Source organism: Belonocnema kinseyi, chromosome 7 (assembly GCF_010883055.1).
Source record: "Belonocnema kinseyi isolate 2016_QV_RU_SX_M_011 chromosome 7, B_treatae_v1, whole genome shotgun sequence".
Lineage (NCBI taxonomy): Eukaryota > Metazoa > Arthropoda > Insecta > Hymenoptera > Cynipidae > Belonocnema > Belonocnema kinseyi.
The window spans coordinates 60353169-60369820 of record NC_046663.1 but is presented as its reverse complement, the minus strand read 5'-3'; the positions used below and the strand labels follow the sequence as shown (position 1 = coordinate 60369820).

Genomic DNA, 16652 nt, shown 5'->3' with positions numbered 1-16652 from the left:
GAACACAAATTTAAAAATTCAAAATTTTATATCTAAATCTTGAAAGATTGACATGTTTGAATTTTTAAAAATTTTAAATTATTTTTAAAATTTTTCCAGAACTTCTAAGCATCTTTTAAAATTATTCGGATTTTCCCTTAAATTTTTGTTAAAATCCTTTAAAATTCCAAAAATGTCCTTAAATTCCTTTCGAAATTTTGTGTACGAAATCATCCAAAATCTATATTTGATTTCAAATTAGGCCGTGCACTATTTGCATCGAAATTTTAATACAAATAGCTGTATCTTATCAGTAAACGTAGACACTACGTTTAAATTATTCGAAATCATCGAAAATTTCAAATTAATTTCAAATTTGTTCAAAAATTCTTAAAATTTCTTCCACTTTCTTATTTTTTGTATATCGAAATTCAAAAACTTGAATTACTAATTCAATTTTTTTTAATAGAACAATTAAAATTGTAAAGTTGAAAATTTAGTTTTGAATATTTCATTTATAATTACTGATTTTAAATGAGCAGTCATACATTTCTAAATATTAATTAATTGTTCTTTTACTTAATTGAAAATTTCCAAATTAAATGGTTTAAAATGGAATATTTTAAACTGAAATAATATTTAAAAAATAAAAACCTTTGGTTATGAATATATTATTTTCAAGTTATTTGAAAATTGAAAATAGTTTGTAATATTTCAATCGAGGTTTTATATTTGTTAAACTAATAAGACTTTTTTCATTTAAAGTAAAATTTAATTTAAAAATTATGAATTAATTCATATTCACAGTTGATCAACTAAAAATGGTTTTTATCAAAAATCTTCTAATTTTTAATTGTAAAAGTCTTTTATCACACAACTTAACTAATTATTTAAAGAACGGTTGAAATCACACTTGGACAGATTTTTTATTTAAAATTTTTGTAAAATTCCCGGTCAAAAATAAATTCACTGTCATTTCCCAGTTTTTCCTTGTCTCATAAATTTCCCGATTTTCTAGGTTTCCCGGTCCAGCGGCCACCCAATTTTTTATTATATTCTCTTTGAATAATTTTAGAAGGTTGCAGTTTTTTCTGAATTTTAAAGCTTTTAATCCACTTTTTACTTATCGAGGTAATAATTAATGAAAGTTAATAAAAATAATGATTTAAATAATCACTTACTGTTTATAACTACATTCTATTAGATAACTGCTCGAAATTCACGAAATTTTATGAATTTTTTACATTTCTTTGGCTGTTTAGTTATAAATAAAAAATAGTATTATATATAAATAGTAATATAAAAAATAATATTGTTTTTTCCTAACTAAAAAGTCAAAGAACTGATCGTTTCAGAAACACCCGAAAATTTCTGGCATTATTCTAAGATAAGATGTCTAAACCATTTTTTTTGTTAACTTGCATTAATTATTATCTCACGAAGTCAAAAGTGGACAAGAAGTGGAACATTTCAGAAAAAACTGCAACTATCTAGCATTACTATAGAGTATATGAGAAGATGGTTATCAATAATAATTTGTTTATAAAATTATTTATTTTAATTTTTTTTAAATTATTATCATACTATTAGTGAAAAGTGGATAAACAGTTGAACATTTAAGAAAAAGCCGCAACTTCCTAACATTATTCGAAGAGAATATTATTAAAAACAATAATAAATTGTTTAAACAACTATGCCTGTTATCTTGAAATAATTGCTACCTCAAGCTAATTATTAGGTGAAGCAAAAGTAGAGAATATTATTATAATTAATAAATCACTTGAAAAATTATTTTCGTTAAATTTGAGGCCAAGTTTAAAAGTCCGGACAGCCCATACGTTTGCCTACGTTTACGTAAATTTTATTAACTATTGCCTCGATCTGACTAAAAAGTTTAAAATAAATGGAAAAATTCGGAAAACCACGATTTTCTAACATTATTCAAAGAGACTATTATGGAAAATCATAATACCCTTTTTAAACAATTATTTTTGTTAACTTCCATTAATTATAACCTCGGTAAGTCAAAAGTGACTAAAAGTTTAAAATTTCAGAAAAAACTGCAACCTTTTAAAATTATTCAAAGAAAATATTATTTAAAAATAAATAAATGTGTTAAACAGTCATTTATGTAAAATTTACTTGATTATTGTTTCGCTCTAACTGAAAAGTTGAAACTTTCGGAAAAAGCCGCGACTTTCTAACTGTTTAAAGAGAAATTTGCTAAAAACAATAATAAATTACATAAACAATTTATGTACACATCTAATTATTAATAGAAAGTAGTATTTTATGTATTAAAAACAATTTGTATTTTAAAAACCGCAAAAAATCATAATTAGCTCCAGAAATTCGCAACACCCATTTTTCGACTTATGGGATAATTGTGAAGAGAAATTTTGAGTTTCAGCTTGATTAACCTAATATTGACGATTCTAAATAAAATTTACATAAATGTGTTTTTTTTCTTATGGAAATACGTGTTAAAATCATGGGGCCTGCGGAACCTCTAAATATGATTCTTTTACGTATTTCTTTTTTTGTGGATCCGAACAAATTTGGGGGCGCTATACATTTAAAAAATTGAACCACCCTAAGTGTCATTTAGAACACCATGAAAAGGGATTATTTGTAGAATTAATTTTTTAAATATCAAAGTTAGGATATAAAACTACTTCAAGTAATGAAAAGCTAATCAGATATTGAACAGCAATGATTGCGAGACTTTCGAAAAATATCGTTACACCACTTTTTTCTTTATACAGGATTAATTTTGATTTTAAAATACATACCTCTCACTGTACAATCTCGACACGCGATAAGTGATTCTTGTTTTTCTCTAGAACACAGACTACACTGTCTGTTAGGTCCATCTTTTGCGATAGGCTTAAGGGATTCCAGAGGATCTTGAGGTACAGAAATAGTCTTAGTTTGTGATCCCGGCTGTCTTCCCCGTTTTCTCTTAACTAAATTATTGTCCGATGGATCAAATACTTTTTTCGCTCGCTGAAAAGACATTTTATGATTTAAGAACTTTTAATTTTTATTTATATTATTAAACTAAAAGATTCCAATCGTAAAAACCATGTAAACATATCGGAGTGGCTATAAAGTTACGCTAACGTGAAGCGAATTCACAGAACTACACCTACAAGAAAACCTTACCTATAGTTACATTTTCAGTTACGAAAAAAAAAAATTTTAACAAAGTACTTAAATCTGCAATCAAATTGATGAATTTACAACAAAAATGCATTCATTTTTAACGAGAAAATATTAATTTTCAACCAAACATTGAATAGTTAATCTTTTATTTAAAAACATTATTTTTAACCAAACATTCAATAGTTAAACTACCAGCTAAAAAAAATTACTTTCAACAAGAAATAAATTTTCAACTAAAATGATGGGATATTCAACTGGATTAGTTGAATTTTATCTTAGAAAAACTAATCTTCCATCAAACATTGAATAATTAAACTTTTAATTTAAAAGATAAATGTTCGCCTAAAATGACAGAAGATTCAACTGGATTAGTTACATTTTACTTTAAAATAATTATTTTTCAACTAAAACTATGAATCTTGAACTAGAATAGGTGAATTTCCAGCCAAGGAGATTAATTTTATTCCAGAAAAGAAACATTTTCAACTGAATAGATGGACTTTTAAATAAAAAAGATCAACTATCAACCAAAAATAGAATAACTAGGTTTTAAAACAATAAAAGCAACAAATTTTCCTAAAAATAGTACAATTTGCAACCAAAGTGATAAATTTCCCAACAAGGAAATTAATTTTCCTCCAAAAAAGACGATTTTTCTACCAAATAGGTGATTTTTTAACTACAAAAAATAAATGTCTGACCAAAAAGGGAATAATTACATTTTAAACCAACAAAAACATCAAATTGAATATTCTAAAATTGGAACTGTTGAATTTTTTATCTAAAAAGGTAAAACTTTCAACCGTAAACTGAATAGTTAAACTTTTAGTTTAAACAATTATTTTCAACCAGAGATAAATTTTAAACTAAAATGATTAAATATTCAATTGGATTAGTTAAATTCAAGTTTAAAAAAATTAATTTTCAACCAAACATTGAATATTTAAATTTTTGGTTAAACAGATAAATATTCATCTGAAATTGTGGAAAATTCGACTGGAAGAGTTCAATTTTAATTTAAAATAATTAATTTTGAACCAAAAAGATTAATTTTCAACTAAATGATGAATCTGGAAACAGAATAGTTGCATTTTTGACTTAAAAAGAAAAGTTTTTAATCTAAAATGGAATAATTACATTTTTTAACAAATAAAAAGAACAAAATTTCCACAAAATAGTAAAATTTTCAACCAAGGCGATTAATTTTCTACCAAAAATGACGATTTTTCTACCAAATAGATGAATTTTTAACTAAAAAAGATAAATTTTCCACAAAATATTAAAATTTACATTTTCAACAAAAAATGGAATAGTTATATTTTCAGTTAAAAAAAATGTTTATCCAAAAAGATGTATTTTAAACTGAAATGATGGAATATTCAATTCGAATAGTTAAATTTTCAGTTCAGAATAAGTACTAGGAACCACAGAAAAGGCTTTTCAACAACAAAATTAATTTTAAACAAAAGAGTTTAACTTTTAACTACTGAAACTTGAATTAATTGAATTTTCATCAAAAAAAGATAAATTTTCAAAAAAAAAAAATGCTAGTTAATATTTTAACCAAAAAAGGTTGTTATTTTAAATCAAATACTGTTGATTGCAACCACAAGGTTTTAATTTCAAATAAAAAACAGACTAAAATAAGAAAGATTCTTCGGTCAACAGAAAAAATGTCAACCAAACTGTTGTACTTTCAAACAGAAAGATGAATTTCCAACAAAAAATATTGATTTTGAACTAGAAAGGACGAATTTTCAACTAAAAAAGATAAATTTTCAGTTACAAAAATCAATTTTCAACTAAACAAAAACTAATTTTCAACACAATAGTTAAATCCAGTAATATAAAGCTACTTTAAAATCCCTTACAATCCCAGGTTTTCCAGGTGAGTTCACACCCTTATCCTAGTTCCTCTATTTCGAGAAATATCGAATTTCTTATTACAACTTGAAAACAAATAAGGAACATATGGAAGAAACCCGGAATTGATTAATAATACAGAACACAAAACTTACTTTTCTCCGAGCACTGCGAAATCCCCAAGCATTGTTACTGGACGGTGTCGGCGAAGTGTTGGTCGAACTCCTGGCATCCTCCTCATCGCGATCCTCGCTAAAACATCCATTCTCCTCCCTCTTCTCCTTCTCTCTCTTGTCCACCTTCCTTTCACTCCTATAATCCTCAAACTTTATCTCAATGTCCGCAGTATCATCCATTCTTGCAAACAATCTCTGCTTTCGTTCTGCTTTCCCTGACTTTTTAAGGTTAGGGTTCTGCCTGTCACATTTCTGTTCCAGCTTCCCATCACTCGTCGGAGAATGCGACGCAATTCTTTTTTCCTGTTCCTCACTGTCTTTCCTATTCAATCCAATAATAATTTCGTAGCAATCCTCCTTTCTGTACATTTGTTGCTCCGACTTCGGACTCGCCTGTCTCGAGGATCTAGGCGTATTCGACAACGAATCCGGCATAGTTACATCGTCGCCATCGTCAAACTCGTAAAGACTCGTTAAAGACGCACTTGTGCCACTTATCCTCGCTTCTTGGCTGCTTCTCGCACTCCCGTTTTCTAAAACTGTTTTCTCTCGAATCGGTTCCGACAAACTCAAATCGGACGTCGCCACCAGCGAGTAATTTCCGTTTGCGAGTCGCGTCAAGTTTCCACTCGCGATTTCCTTGTTCAAAAAATCCTCAATCATTCGACGAGAAGTCGGGTTTGAAACGCCGTCCAACAGTTGTTCCACTAGTCTGATTGCGGGAACGCCCTGATCAAGATAATCGGGTTCTTCAACGACCAACTCGGCGACGGCGCCAGCGACCATCGCCGAGTTCAATTTTTCCTTGACGAAACCCTCAGGTCTGTTTTTGTAGAGCTGGAGGCGGGACCATTTCGAGGCATTTCTGTAACTGGTGTTGCCCTTGTAGTCGACCTGGATAACCTTCTCGGCTTCGATTAAGCGGTGGAGATCGGCGATTGTATCACGCGCATCCACGGAGAATTTTCGGAGGAGATAGTTGCAAATTCGATCGGCGTCCGGACGCGCTTTCCGCCTTCGCAGCTGATCTATCGCTTCTAAGATTTGCTCCTCGTGGAGGATGGAAACCCCGACCCGGGGCTGCTGCATAGCCGACCCGGCTTTTTTTTCACCAAGAGGCGCCACGTTTTTTTGTTCGCTTTTTTTTTCTTTTCAAATAATTATTCTAGGCACGTTCCTGCGCACCTAATGACTCTTTCAATTCGTTTTTTCTTCTTCAACTTTTGAATTGATCCTTTGGTTGTGAAGAAGTAGAGGACCTGGGGAAAAAATTTATTTTGAAAATTCCTCATTTGATTTTCACGGATAGGTTCGATTATGAATTATATTATATATTATATTATCATTTAGTTTATAATGAATAATTCGACAAATTTTCCATTTTAGGTTTTATTTATAAGCGTACATTTCAATTTAAGGAATTTGAAAATTCATTTTTAAAGAATTAAGGAATTAAAAATTAGAAGCGTTTGAAATCGGAGATTTTGGATAAAATAAATTTTTAGTTGATCAACTGTGAATAAAAATTAATTAATGGTCTTGAAAATTAAACTGTACTTTAGGGATTAAAAATGGAATAATAATTGATTTTACAGGAAGATTCGGAATTAGTTCAAAATTTAAGAATTTTCCGATTTTAACATTCAAAATTAAACTATTTCAATAATTACTGTTCACTTGTTAATACTTTAAGTACAGATCCATAAAAACGTTTAATTTATTTATTAAATAAAAACGTTTTTACCCAAAAATCTTCAACTTTAAACGCTTTTATTTTTTAATTGTTCAAGTCTTCAAGACAACATTTTAAAATGATTTAAATAAAAAATTTTTAGCTTAAAAATCTAAAATTGAAAATTTGTTAAGTAAAAGATGTTTGAATTGCGCATTGTAAACTGAATAATAGCATAATTGAAAAAGATAATAATTCAATTAATTATTTTTTAAATTGTTGAAAACGAACTTGGGCAGATTTTTCTTCTGAAAACATATCCAATTTCCGGTCAAAAAATAAATTCACTGTCATTTCCCGGTTTTTCCCGGTCTCTACAAATTCCCGGTTTTCCCGGTCCAGCAGCCACTCTGTTTCATTATCCCTTGAACATTGCATTTTTAAGTGATTGCATTTCCCAATAGTACAATAAAAAATATATCGCGACTGCACTTACCTAGAAATAATGATTTCCTTTCTTGAATATTTAAAAAATGTGAAACCAACGATTAATACACAATCCCATAGTTTCTTATTCTTATTACACTATTTACAACTTAGGCATGATTAAACTACCGTGAAAATAAATTCTAATGCAAATCCTGCTAAAAGACAATTCCTATGTATGTTCTTAAGTGATTTCGTAGGCTTGACTATTAATACAAAAAATCTCTGGTGATTTATCTCTTATGAAATGTTAATTTCTCTGCTTCTATAATCAAGGGATGATTAAACAACCCTTTACAAAAATGCAAAGACATACCCTTCTCCTCTACACCTCCCGTACATACTCTAATATGATTTCCTATCCTTATAAATTAATCAGAAAACTTGGTGTGACTTTAGTTATTAAGAAATGTCGATATTTCGGATTCAATGTTCAAAGGATAATAAAACAACCCTTGAGTAAATTAAGAGACATGTGTATTCTAGCAAGTAAACATATGTCTTTTACTTATTTTGATTCCATTTCCTACCATGATATTTTAATCAGAACACCTCTTGTGCTTTTGTTCATTAAGGAATGCCATTTTCCTGGTCTCAATGTTTAAGGGACGTTAAAACATCCCTTACAATTAATTTAAAGACATATTCTTTCTATGCACGCTCCCTTTACTTATTTTGAAGTGATTTATATCGCAGCGGTTGAATAAAAATCTATAGTTATTTTAGTCACTAAGATATGATGATTCCCACACTTTGATGATGTTTAAGCAGGGCCGAATTTAAGAATTTGCCACCCCGGGCGGATAACAAAAGTGCCACCTTTTTTACGAACTAATGACTATTTCACTACATTTTAATGACTAATTAAAAACAATTCTTGTAATTTAAATAAATAATTATTGAAAAATGCATCAGAATGTATGTAAATTGAACAACTTTTTATTTTAGATAAGAACATTTACATCCACATGCACTCGAGTTAGGTAGTTCAGGATATAAATCACGAATCAATCGATCCGTGATTGATTCGTAATAATAAAATGCCTCCCTTCGGAATTTGTCGCCCAGGGCACTGTCCATGTTGCCCCTATGGTAAATGCACGCCTATGCTTAAGGTATCAAAACAGCAGCATTTTTCTATTAAAATATATGCAAAGATTGCAATTTTTGACATGTGTTTGTCTAAAATTTATTTACTTTGCTTACTTATGTCTTTAGAATTTTTGCTCTGCAGGTTGAAAAATACAAAAAAAAAATAATTTTAGAATTTTTACAAAAAGCCATTTACTGTACATGTCTTTTGAAATCATTTGAAACTTGAAAATAAAAAAAAAAATTTTTTAATATGTTTAACCCTTGAAAGCGCTTGGGAATCTTTTAAGATGCCATAAAATATTGAAAATCTTTCGAAATCCCATTAACCTAATGAAATCAATTAAAAATTAATATAAATTTGTTAACATAACCTAAAATATTTTAAATCCTTTGAAAATGTTTAAAGCTCTTTAAAACGCCAAGGTATTTGAAAAAAATATTTCAAAATCTTTGATCATTTTATCAGTTGATCCTCAGGATCAATATAATAAAAACTTTTAAAAATTTAAAAAAATCCATTAAATTACGTAAAATTGAGTAAATTTAGAAGAATTCAAGAGAATTAAAAAATAATTCAAAATAACTTCAAAGAAATTAAGAGAATTCCGGATAAATTAATAAGAATTCAGGAAGAATTTCCAAAAACTAATATCAAATCTCTTAAAATTTTTGAAACCCTACAAAATACCTCAATTCTTGTGAACAAATTCTTTGAAATACACTAAAATATTATAAAATTCCATGTAATTCTATGATATTTCCTGAAATCCTGGAAAATTGAGTAACATCCATTGAGAGCTTTAAAATCCCTTACAACCATTGAAATTTCGGAAACCTTATGATATCCCATGAAATCTTTTAAAATATCTTAAAATCTAATAGGCTCAATAAAATCGTTCCATATATTTCGAAATCCTAGAAAATTCTTTATCCGGGGTGTCCAGCGATTCTTGGGCACGAAATGCACGGTCTTTTCCAGGTTTCTAGGTCAAGATATCAAGTTTTTCCCCAGGTCTACTTTTTTTACTTCAAATATGAAACAACTGTTCGTTATAGATGTAAAAAATAAGCAATAATATTTTGTATTGTCCAACAATTTTGAAAGAAAGCAGAACTATGAATTAGTACATTCTTAATTTTTTGCGAACATAAGTCGTCTTTGAAATCTCTAAAATTTTTTGTGAAATCTTAAATTTTTTAAAAACATTTGAAATCCTTGAAATCTTTGCCGAATTTATTAAGATCTTTTGAAATTTTTATGAAATATTTGTGAAAGCTTCCTTTAATCTTTGTTTTTAAAATCTGTTGTGTTCATTTGAAATCATTAACATTTTTTGAAATCTCAAATTTGTTATAACCTTTTGAAATAGTTTAACATCTTGGAAATATATGTGAAATCCTTTTTACTTATTTGAAATCATTAAAATATTTGTAATGTATATAAAATCTTGTGAAATCGTTTTAAATTTTCAAAATGTTTTTAAATCTTTTGAATCTGGAGTACTATATGTACCCTTTTTCAAATCTTTGAAATCCTTTAAATCTTTTGAAAATTTTAAAAGCTTTATGAAATTGCTATGAAATATTTGAAATATGATACACACGCCTTTTTTAGATCTTTCAAATCCGTTAAATCTTTGTAAAATGTTCAAAATCTCTTTAAATATTTTAAAATCATAAAATACGATAAAATACGATGTCATAAAGTTGTCGTAAAAATATCGTAACGATGTCGTAAAGACGTCGCCAAATTTTGTGCCCACTGGGAAATCTGTTCATTGTAATCTATAAAATAACTGGTAAAGTCTACCAAAAATTCCTATAAATCTATGATTTCTGCGAAACGAGATGCTTCTTTTGTGATAGGGTCGAAATTCTTTCAAAGTAATGAGATTAATTACAAAATCCCTATAATATTACAAAATACCTTGAAAATACCTTAAAAAGTTTAAAAAACCTTAAAATCTTTAAAAAAACGTTCAGTTAAAAAAAAATCAAGACAATTCAGAAATGACTAATGTCATTTTCTAGTTTAAAAAGTGAGAATAAGTGACTTGAGAAAAAAACTACTGATATTGACTGTATGGCAGCCCTGATTATTTTTTACAAGCAAATTTTACAGAAATTCGCTGATTTTGTCTATTTTATTTTGAAAATGCCTTACTCTTGGGAGCTTTGTTCTTTTCACAAATTTTTTAAGTTCCAATATGGACTGCAAATAGGGTACGATAAGGACCAAATCTTGAAAATAGGGTACTTTAGGGACCTTATTAAATAGTTGTTATTTTTTAAACTAAAATTGTGGAAAGGCATTAAATCATGCTAAAACAAGAAACATTTTTTTTCCAATTTTCGTGAAAATAGATTTCCCTCATTTTCGAAACAATCATGCATATGACTCATTCATTCAAATAACGCGGCACATATAATATACTACGGCAGTCGGTCGATACTCGCTAAATTTTAAAATGGATTTCCACGGAAGAAAAGCTGTCTCCATTTGTTTGTTATTATATAATAAAAATATTAAAAATATATTCACCTAATTTTTCCCTATTTTCCATTGATTTTAAAAGAGACATTAGCAACAAATAATTCTTATCAAGTTTTGACCTCAAACTACGAAAAATTCATCGATAAATTAAATTTTGACAAGAAACTTTCGATTAAACAGCCAGATAAATGAAAATGTGTGAATCATCGAAAATAGATGACAGATATCAGAAACATAAACAAAAATATTGTGCTTTTATCAATTCTTTTGTAATCGGGGTAATCGTATCCCCACAGAAGCAAATATTTCGGGTACTTCAGAAATTAAAAAAAAAAACAGTTAATAAATTTGAATATATTTATAAAATTAACAATTGATACATTTTATTTTTAATTAATCATAGCCACAAGCTTAAAATACTTTAATTTTTAAAAACTAACCTCAATTTCACGAACTGTAAAATCTCCTAAAGAATGAGACATTCAACATTTTCATTTCTTGAGTAATATAAATTAAGGGCATGTGATACTTACAGTTTCCTCGGCTTTTTTCCCACAAAAATGAAAAATTTTAAAAACTGAATTCGGAGATGCTATAAAATATCTTAACGGAAGTCCCCAGACTCTTTTTTGAGACATAATAACAAAAAAATCTATTGTGCTAAATACAAATTTTACGCATATGCGTTATTTTGAGGTTACGTCGTTTTTTATCTCTGCCTTTCCGATAATCTGGAAAATATTGATGAAATAAACTTTTTTGATTGCCTGCAAACAAGGTTAGTTCCGGGAGATTAGTTACTATGTTTATTTGTAAGTCCAAAGTTTTCGGCCAAAAATATTGTATAGTTTGGAAGTAACGCTCGGATGCATTGTAACACACATAACCTCGAAATATACACGCACGTTGTTAGCAATATCAAAAATTTGTTGATTAAAAAAACACAAAAAAAGAGTATGGGGACGTCCGTTAGCATATTCGCTATCATTATCCAGATTTTGAAGGCAAAATATTTCTTATCCTAGGAAAAAAGCCGGAGAATCTAACACGAAAAAAATCGATACTATTTCCTAAGCGCTAGGCAAATTAATCACATTTTGCTAAATTAAAACTTTTTTGAATTAACCCACAAAAAAGTGTGGGGACGTCCGTTAGCATGTTCGCTACCATTTCCCAAATTTTTAAGACAAAATATTTATTATTCTAGAAAACAAGCCGGGGGAACCTGAAACTGGTAAAATCGACAATTTCCTAAGTATGACATGCCCTTAAAAGAACTATATTTTAATTTTCCAATCTTTCGTTTGAAAATCCCGCCTTAAAATTTTTAAAATCGATCACTTTTGGCGGTAAATTCAAGATGGATGTTTCGCTTTCAGTTTTGAATTTTGCAACCTAGAAATAAAATTATAAAAATTAGTAACCTGATTAAACTTAACTCCCGAGTCTAATGCTAAACTGAGTATACATATGTGGTTCTAATTCTATCAATCTAGAGGTCGATCGAATTCATTATCCACGTAGAAATGATCGAAGTTGCTCGCAAATTGATCCATAAGTCGAATAACCTGTACGTCAGAAATAATTATTTAAGAAAAATAACTTATCTCGCAAGTGAGAAATCCCATAAAAAATACTTAGGAAAAACAAAGACACGTTTGCCGGGATTTGCAGATGCTAGGATGACCGTTATTTCTCTCTCACGCGCACTCTTTATCAATCCTTTTTCTCTCTCATTGGTGCATACGCACTCCCTTCTCTCTTTTCTGTCGCGCTGCATTATACTCACTCACAGGGACGATTCGAGCCCCTTCTCGACTCCGACCTACTATCTGATTCTTTCAACAAAAGGTGAAAGAATTTAGATTGATCAAAACTGACATTACTAGTTCTCGCTCGAATCTTTGACCTCGACATTTGTTTGTTTAAATCGGAGAAATTGCAAAGTTTTCGCCGTTTTCTCGACGCTCATCCGAGAAACGAGCCACCGGGAAAGCCCGAATCGTCCCTGATATAAAATGATGAAATTGAATGGAATAAAAGGGAATGTTACGTTACGTTGTTCAAGGTTGCTGGCAAATCCTCGGAGATGATCTTTTTGTCAGTTGACAACTGGCGAGAAGTCGATAAGAGGAGAGAAAACGAAAAGTCCGAAGCGCGCTCTTTTCTTTCTTTTCGCCGAGGCGGCGCGCCTCGTCGCGCGACGACCCTCGAGCTCGAGCAAAAGATCGAAGAGCGAGAAACCTTGGCGCACTTGATCGCACTGTCACCGCGGGATTCTGAATTGATTACAGAATTGTTTGCACCTACGTGAAATCGTGTCCGTTGCTTTTTTAAAAAGTAATACTAATTAAAGCGGAGAGCGCGAAGCACCGGGCGGCGGCTCACGCGGAGCTCAATTTTTGTGGGGGACCTTCATCACAGGAACGTACTCAACTGCTTGACGCCCGGCGCTAAACTGAAACTGAACTGAATTCCACGATAGTAACCATGTCCGATAGTCATAGTCGCAGGATTCGCAGCTTGCGCGCGCTTACCGCGGATTTTAGCTCAATTTTTCAATGGAAGGGAAATCGAGATGAAATTGTGTTTTTATTCAAAAAAAAGAGAGATAAAAAGGGCGATAATGAAAAAAGTGAAGAAATTCGCCAAAAAAAGCAAAGGTATTGATGGTCTAGATTTTCTAGGCCAATCTAAAGGAATTTGCATTTGCTTCTTTATATTCAGAAGATTTCGCAACTTGGTTACAGCATTACTTTGATGAAATTTGTAACGCCTGTTATGCCGTAAACAGTAGTACCGATATTACTCGTATTTCAACCCGCCTTTCAAAAATGAATCTAATAGATAAAATCAATACATTGGAATAAGCTTCCAATATATGATTCGGGGGAGCATTTCTTCGGATTATAAAAAAAGTGATGAAATTTATCAAGAAAAAAAAAGAATTTGTTTGTCTAAATTAGATTCTAGGCCAAGCGAAAGGAATTTGTTCTTTACTTCTATTCTATTCAGAATATTTTTCAACTCGGTTATAGAACGCCAAAAAATGTATGGTTAAATTAACCAGAATTCTGGTTAAATTAAGCAGAAATTCTGATTAAAACAATTAGAATTCTGAATACTTTAACCAGAAAAAATAGTAGGGGCATATTTAACCAGACATTTTTTTGAGTGAGCATTACTTTGATGAAATTTGTAACGAAATTTGTGGTATTTAAACCCACATTAAAAAAATGAAACTAATAAATGAAATCAATATATTGGAAGCTTCCAATTCGAATTTTCACCTCAGTTTTTTAATGAAAGGTGTAAAAATCGAGATGAAATTGTTTTCAAAAAAGAGGGGAATAATGAAAAAAGTATAGAAATAAAAAAAAAGAAATTGGTTGACAGCAATATTTTAATAAAATTTATAACGTTTGTTACTAAGTCGCAGACAGTAGTTTTACCCGCGTTTCAAAAGTGAAACTAATAGATAAAATCAATACACTCGAAGTTCCGAATATATGATTAGGAGGAGAATTTTTTCGGATTATGAAAAGAGTGATGAAATATACCCAGAAAAAAAGGGTTTGTTAGTCTAACTTATAGATTCTAGGCCAATCTAAAGGAATTTGTTGTTTACTCCTTTTTATTCAGGATTTATCACAGCTCAGTTACGCAGCGTTACTTTTATCAAATTTCTCACGCCTGTTATTATGCCGTAAACAGTAGTACCGAAATTAGTAATATTTTATCCCACGTTAGAAAAATGAAACTAATATAGATCAAATTAATATTGCAAACTTCCCATTTGAATTTTCTGCTCAATTTTTCAATGTAAGGTGAAAAAATCGACATGAAATTGGTTTTTAAAAAAGATAAAGTTTCAAAAAGAGAACAATAATGAAAAAATGTGCAGAAATTATAAAAAAAAAGGAATTGATCTACAGCATTGCTTTGATATAATTTCCAACGTCTTTGTTACTATGCAGTAAACATTGTTTTTAGCCTTGTTCCAAAAATGAAACTAATAGATACAATTAATACATTGAAATAAAGCTTCCTAGATATAATTTCGGGGGAATTTTTTTTCGGATTATGAAAAAAGTGATGGAATTTAACCAGAAAAAAAGGAATTGATCGTCTAAATTAAATGCTAGGCCAATGATGAAATTTGTTCATTCATTCTATTCAGAATTTATCACAATTAATTTACCCAGTGTTACTTTGATCAAATTTCTCGCGCCTGTTACTAATTCCGTAAACAGTATTGCCGGCATTAGTCACTGTTGAAATCGCGTTTAAAAAATGAAACTGATAAATAAAATCAATTCATTTGAAGCTTCTCATTTACGACTAGGGGGCAGAATTCATTTAGATTTTTATCTCAATTTTTCAATGCAAAATGAGAGGGAAATATTGAAGAAAGTGAAGAAATGTACTAGAAAACCCAAATGTCTAGATCAGATCGACCCAAAGTTCGTCTAGATCAGATTCTAGGCCAATTTAATGGAATTCGCTTGATCTTTCTATTTAGAATTTTTCAGCACTCGCAGGTTACAGCGTTATAGTCATATTACTCGCGTTTAAAAAATGAAGCTAGCAAATGAGATAAATACATTATTATGGAAGGTTTCCATGATTATGCACGAGAATGCTTTCGTCAAAAACACATCTTGACATGGTGAAACAATTAGAATAATTCCAGCGGTTAACCGTTTACAAAAGTAGAAAAGTCCAATCGGTTAAACTTTTTATCGTTTTCAAATTCTTTTATAGAGTTTCGTAGCCCCGAGCATAAACCCTTATAGATTCATTCAGGAAGGGTAGTGACTTAGGGGAAATGAGTGGTAGAGAAGCAGAGGAAATTATGGGAGGGCAAGTAGGGGAATAAGGGGTGGGGATCTATGGGAAGTGAGGAGAAGAGATGGTAAATGAGGGGTGTGGAATAGGGTCGCTTAAAAACGCTTTTTTTTGTAGAGGACAACGATCTCCCCAATTTCATTCCAAATCCGAAAAAAGAAATTCCATAATTTTATTTTTTTTATTTTACCAGGTGCCGGTTTTGACTTGAAGTTTCCCATGTAAAATGCATGGGGGCCATCCATATACCACGTGGACAGTTTAGGGGGGGGGGGGGGGGGGGGGGGGGGGGGGGGGGGGGTATGACAAAATTCCACGCTTGTCCACGAGGGGGACCGGAGGGGTCGAGTTAGAATCAACGTGGACACACATTTCCCTAAATCTTTGAAAAAATATACTGATTGTTTTGGTGCAAACAACTAACAAAGAATTTTACTGGCAGCTCCTGAGTGGTGCCAAAGTTAACTGGGAATCTGTCAAACATATCAAAAATTCGAGTGAAAAATCGTCATTTAACACTCTTCAAAGCCATTGCGGATGATTGTTTTGGTGCTAAAAACTAACAATAAGTTTGAATGGCAGCTTCTGAGTGGATTCAAAGTTAACTGGGAAACTGTCAAACTTATCAAAAATTCGAGTGAAAAAAAGTCATTTTAGTACTCTTCAAACCCATTGAGGGTGATTGTTTTAGTGCTAACAACTAACAAAGAATTTTACTGGCAGCTCCTGAGTGGTGCCAAAGTTAACTGGGAAACTGTCAAACATGTCAAACATTCGAGTGAAAAAACGTCATTTTAGTACTCTTCAAACCCATGGCGGATGATTGTTTTGGTGCTAAAAACTAACAATAAGTTTGAATGGCAGCTCCTGAGTG

At 30.6% G+C, this 16652-nt stretch overlaps 1 protein-coding gene across 1 annotated transcript in view; it reads right to left on the bottom strand.

The window, feature by feature from the left end:
* Positions 1-13370, bottom strand: part of LOC117176048 — a 30299-nt gene extending 16929 nt beyond the window's left edge. The window contains exons 1-3 of the mRNA XM_033366040.1: positions 12989-13370; positions 5163-6442; positions 2772-2985 (exon numbers count right to left, since the gene is read on the bottom strand). Of these exons, the coding sequence (XP_033221931.1) occupies positions 2772-2985; positions 5163-6272 (1324 nt within the window). The 5' untranslated portion in view covers positions 6273-6442; positions 12989-13370. The remainder of the gene's footprint in view (positions 1-2771; positions 2986-5162; positions 6443-12988) is intronic.
* Positions 13371-16652: the final 3282 nt, after the last annotated feature.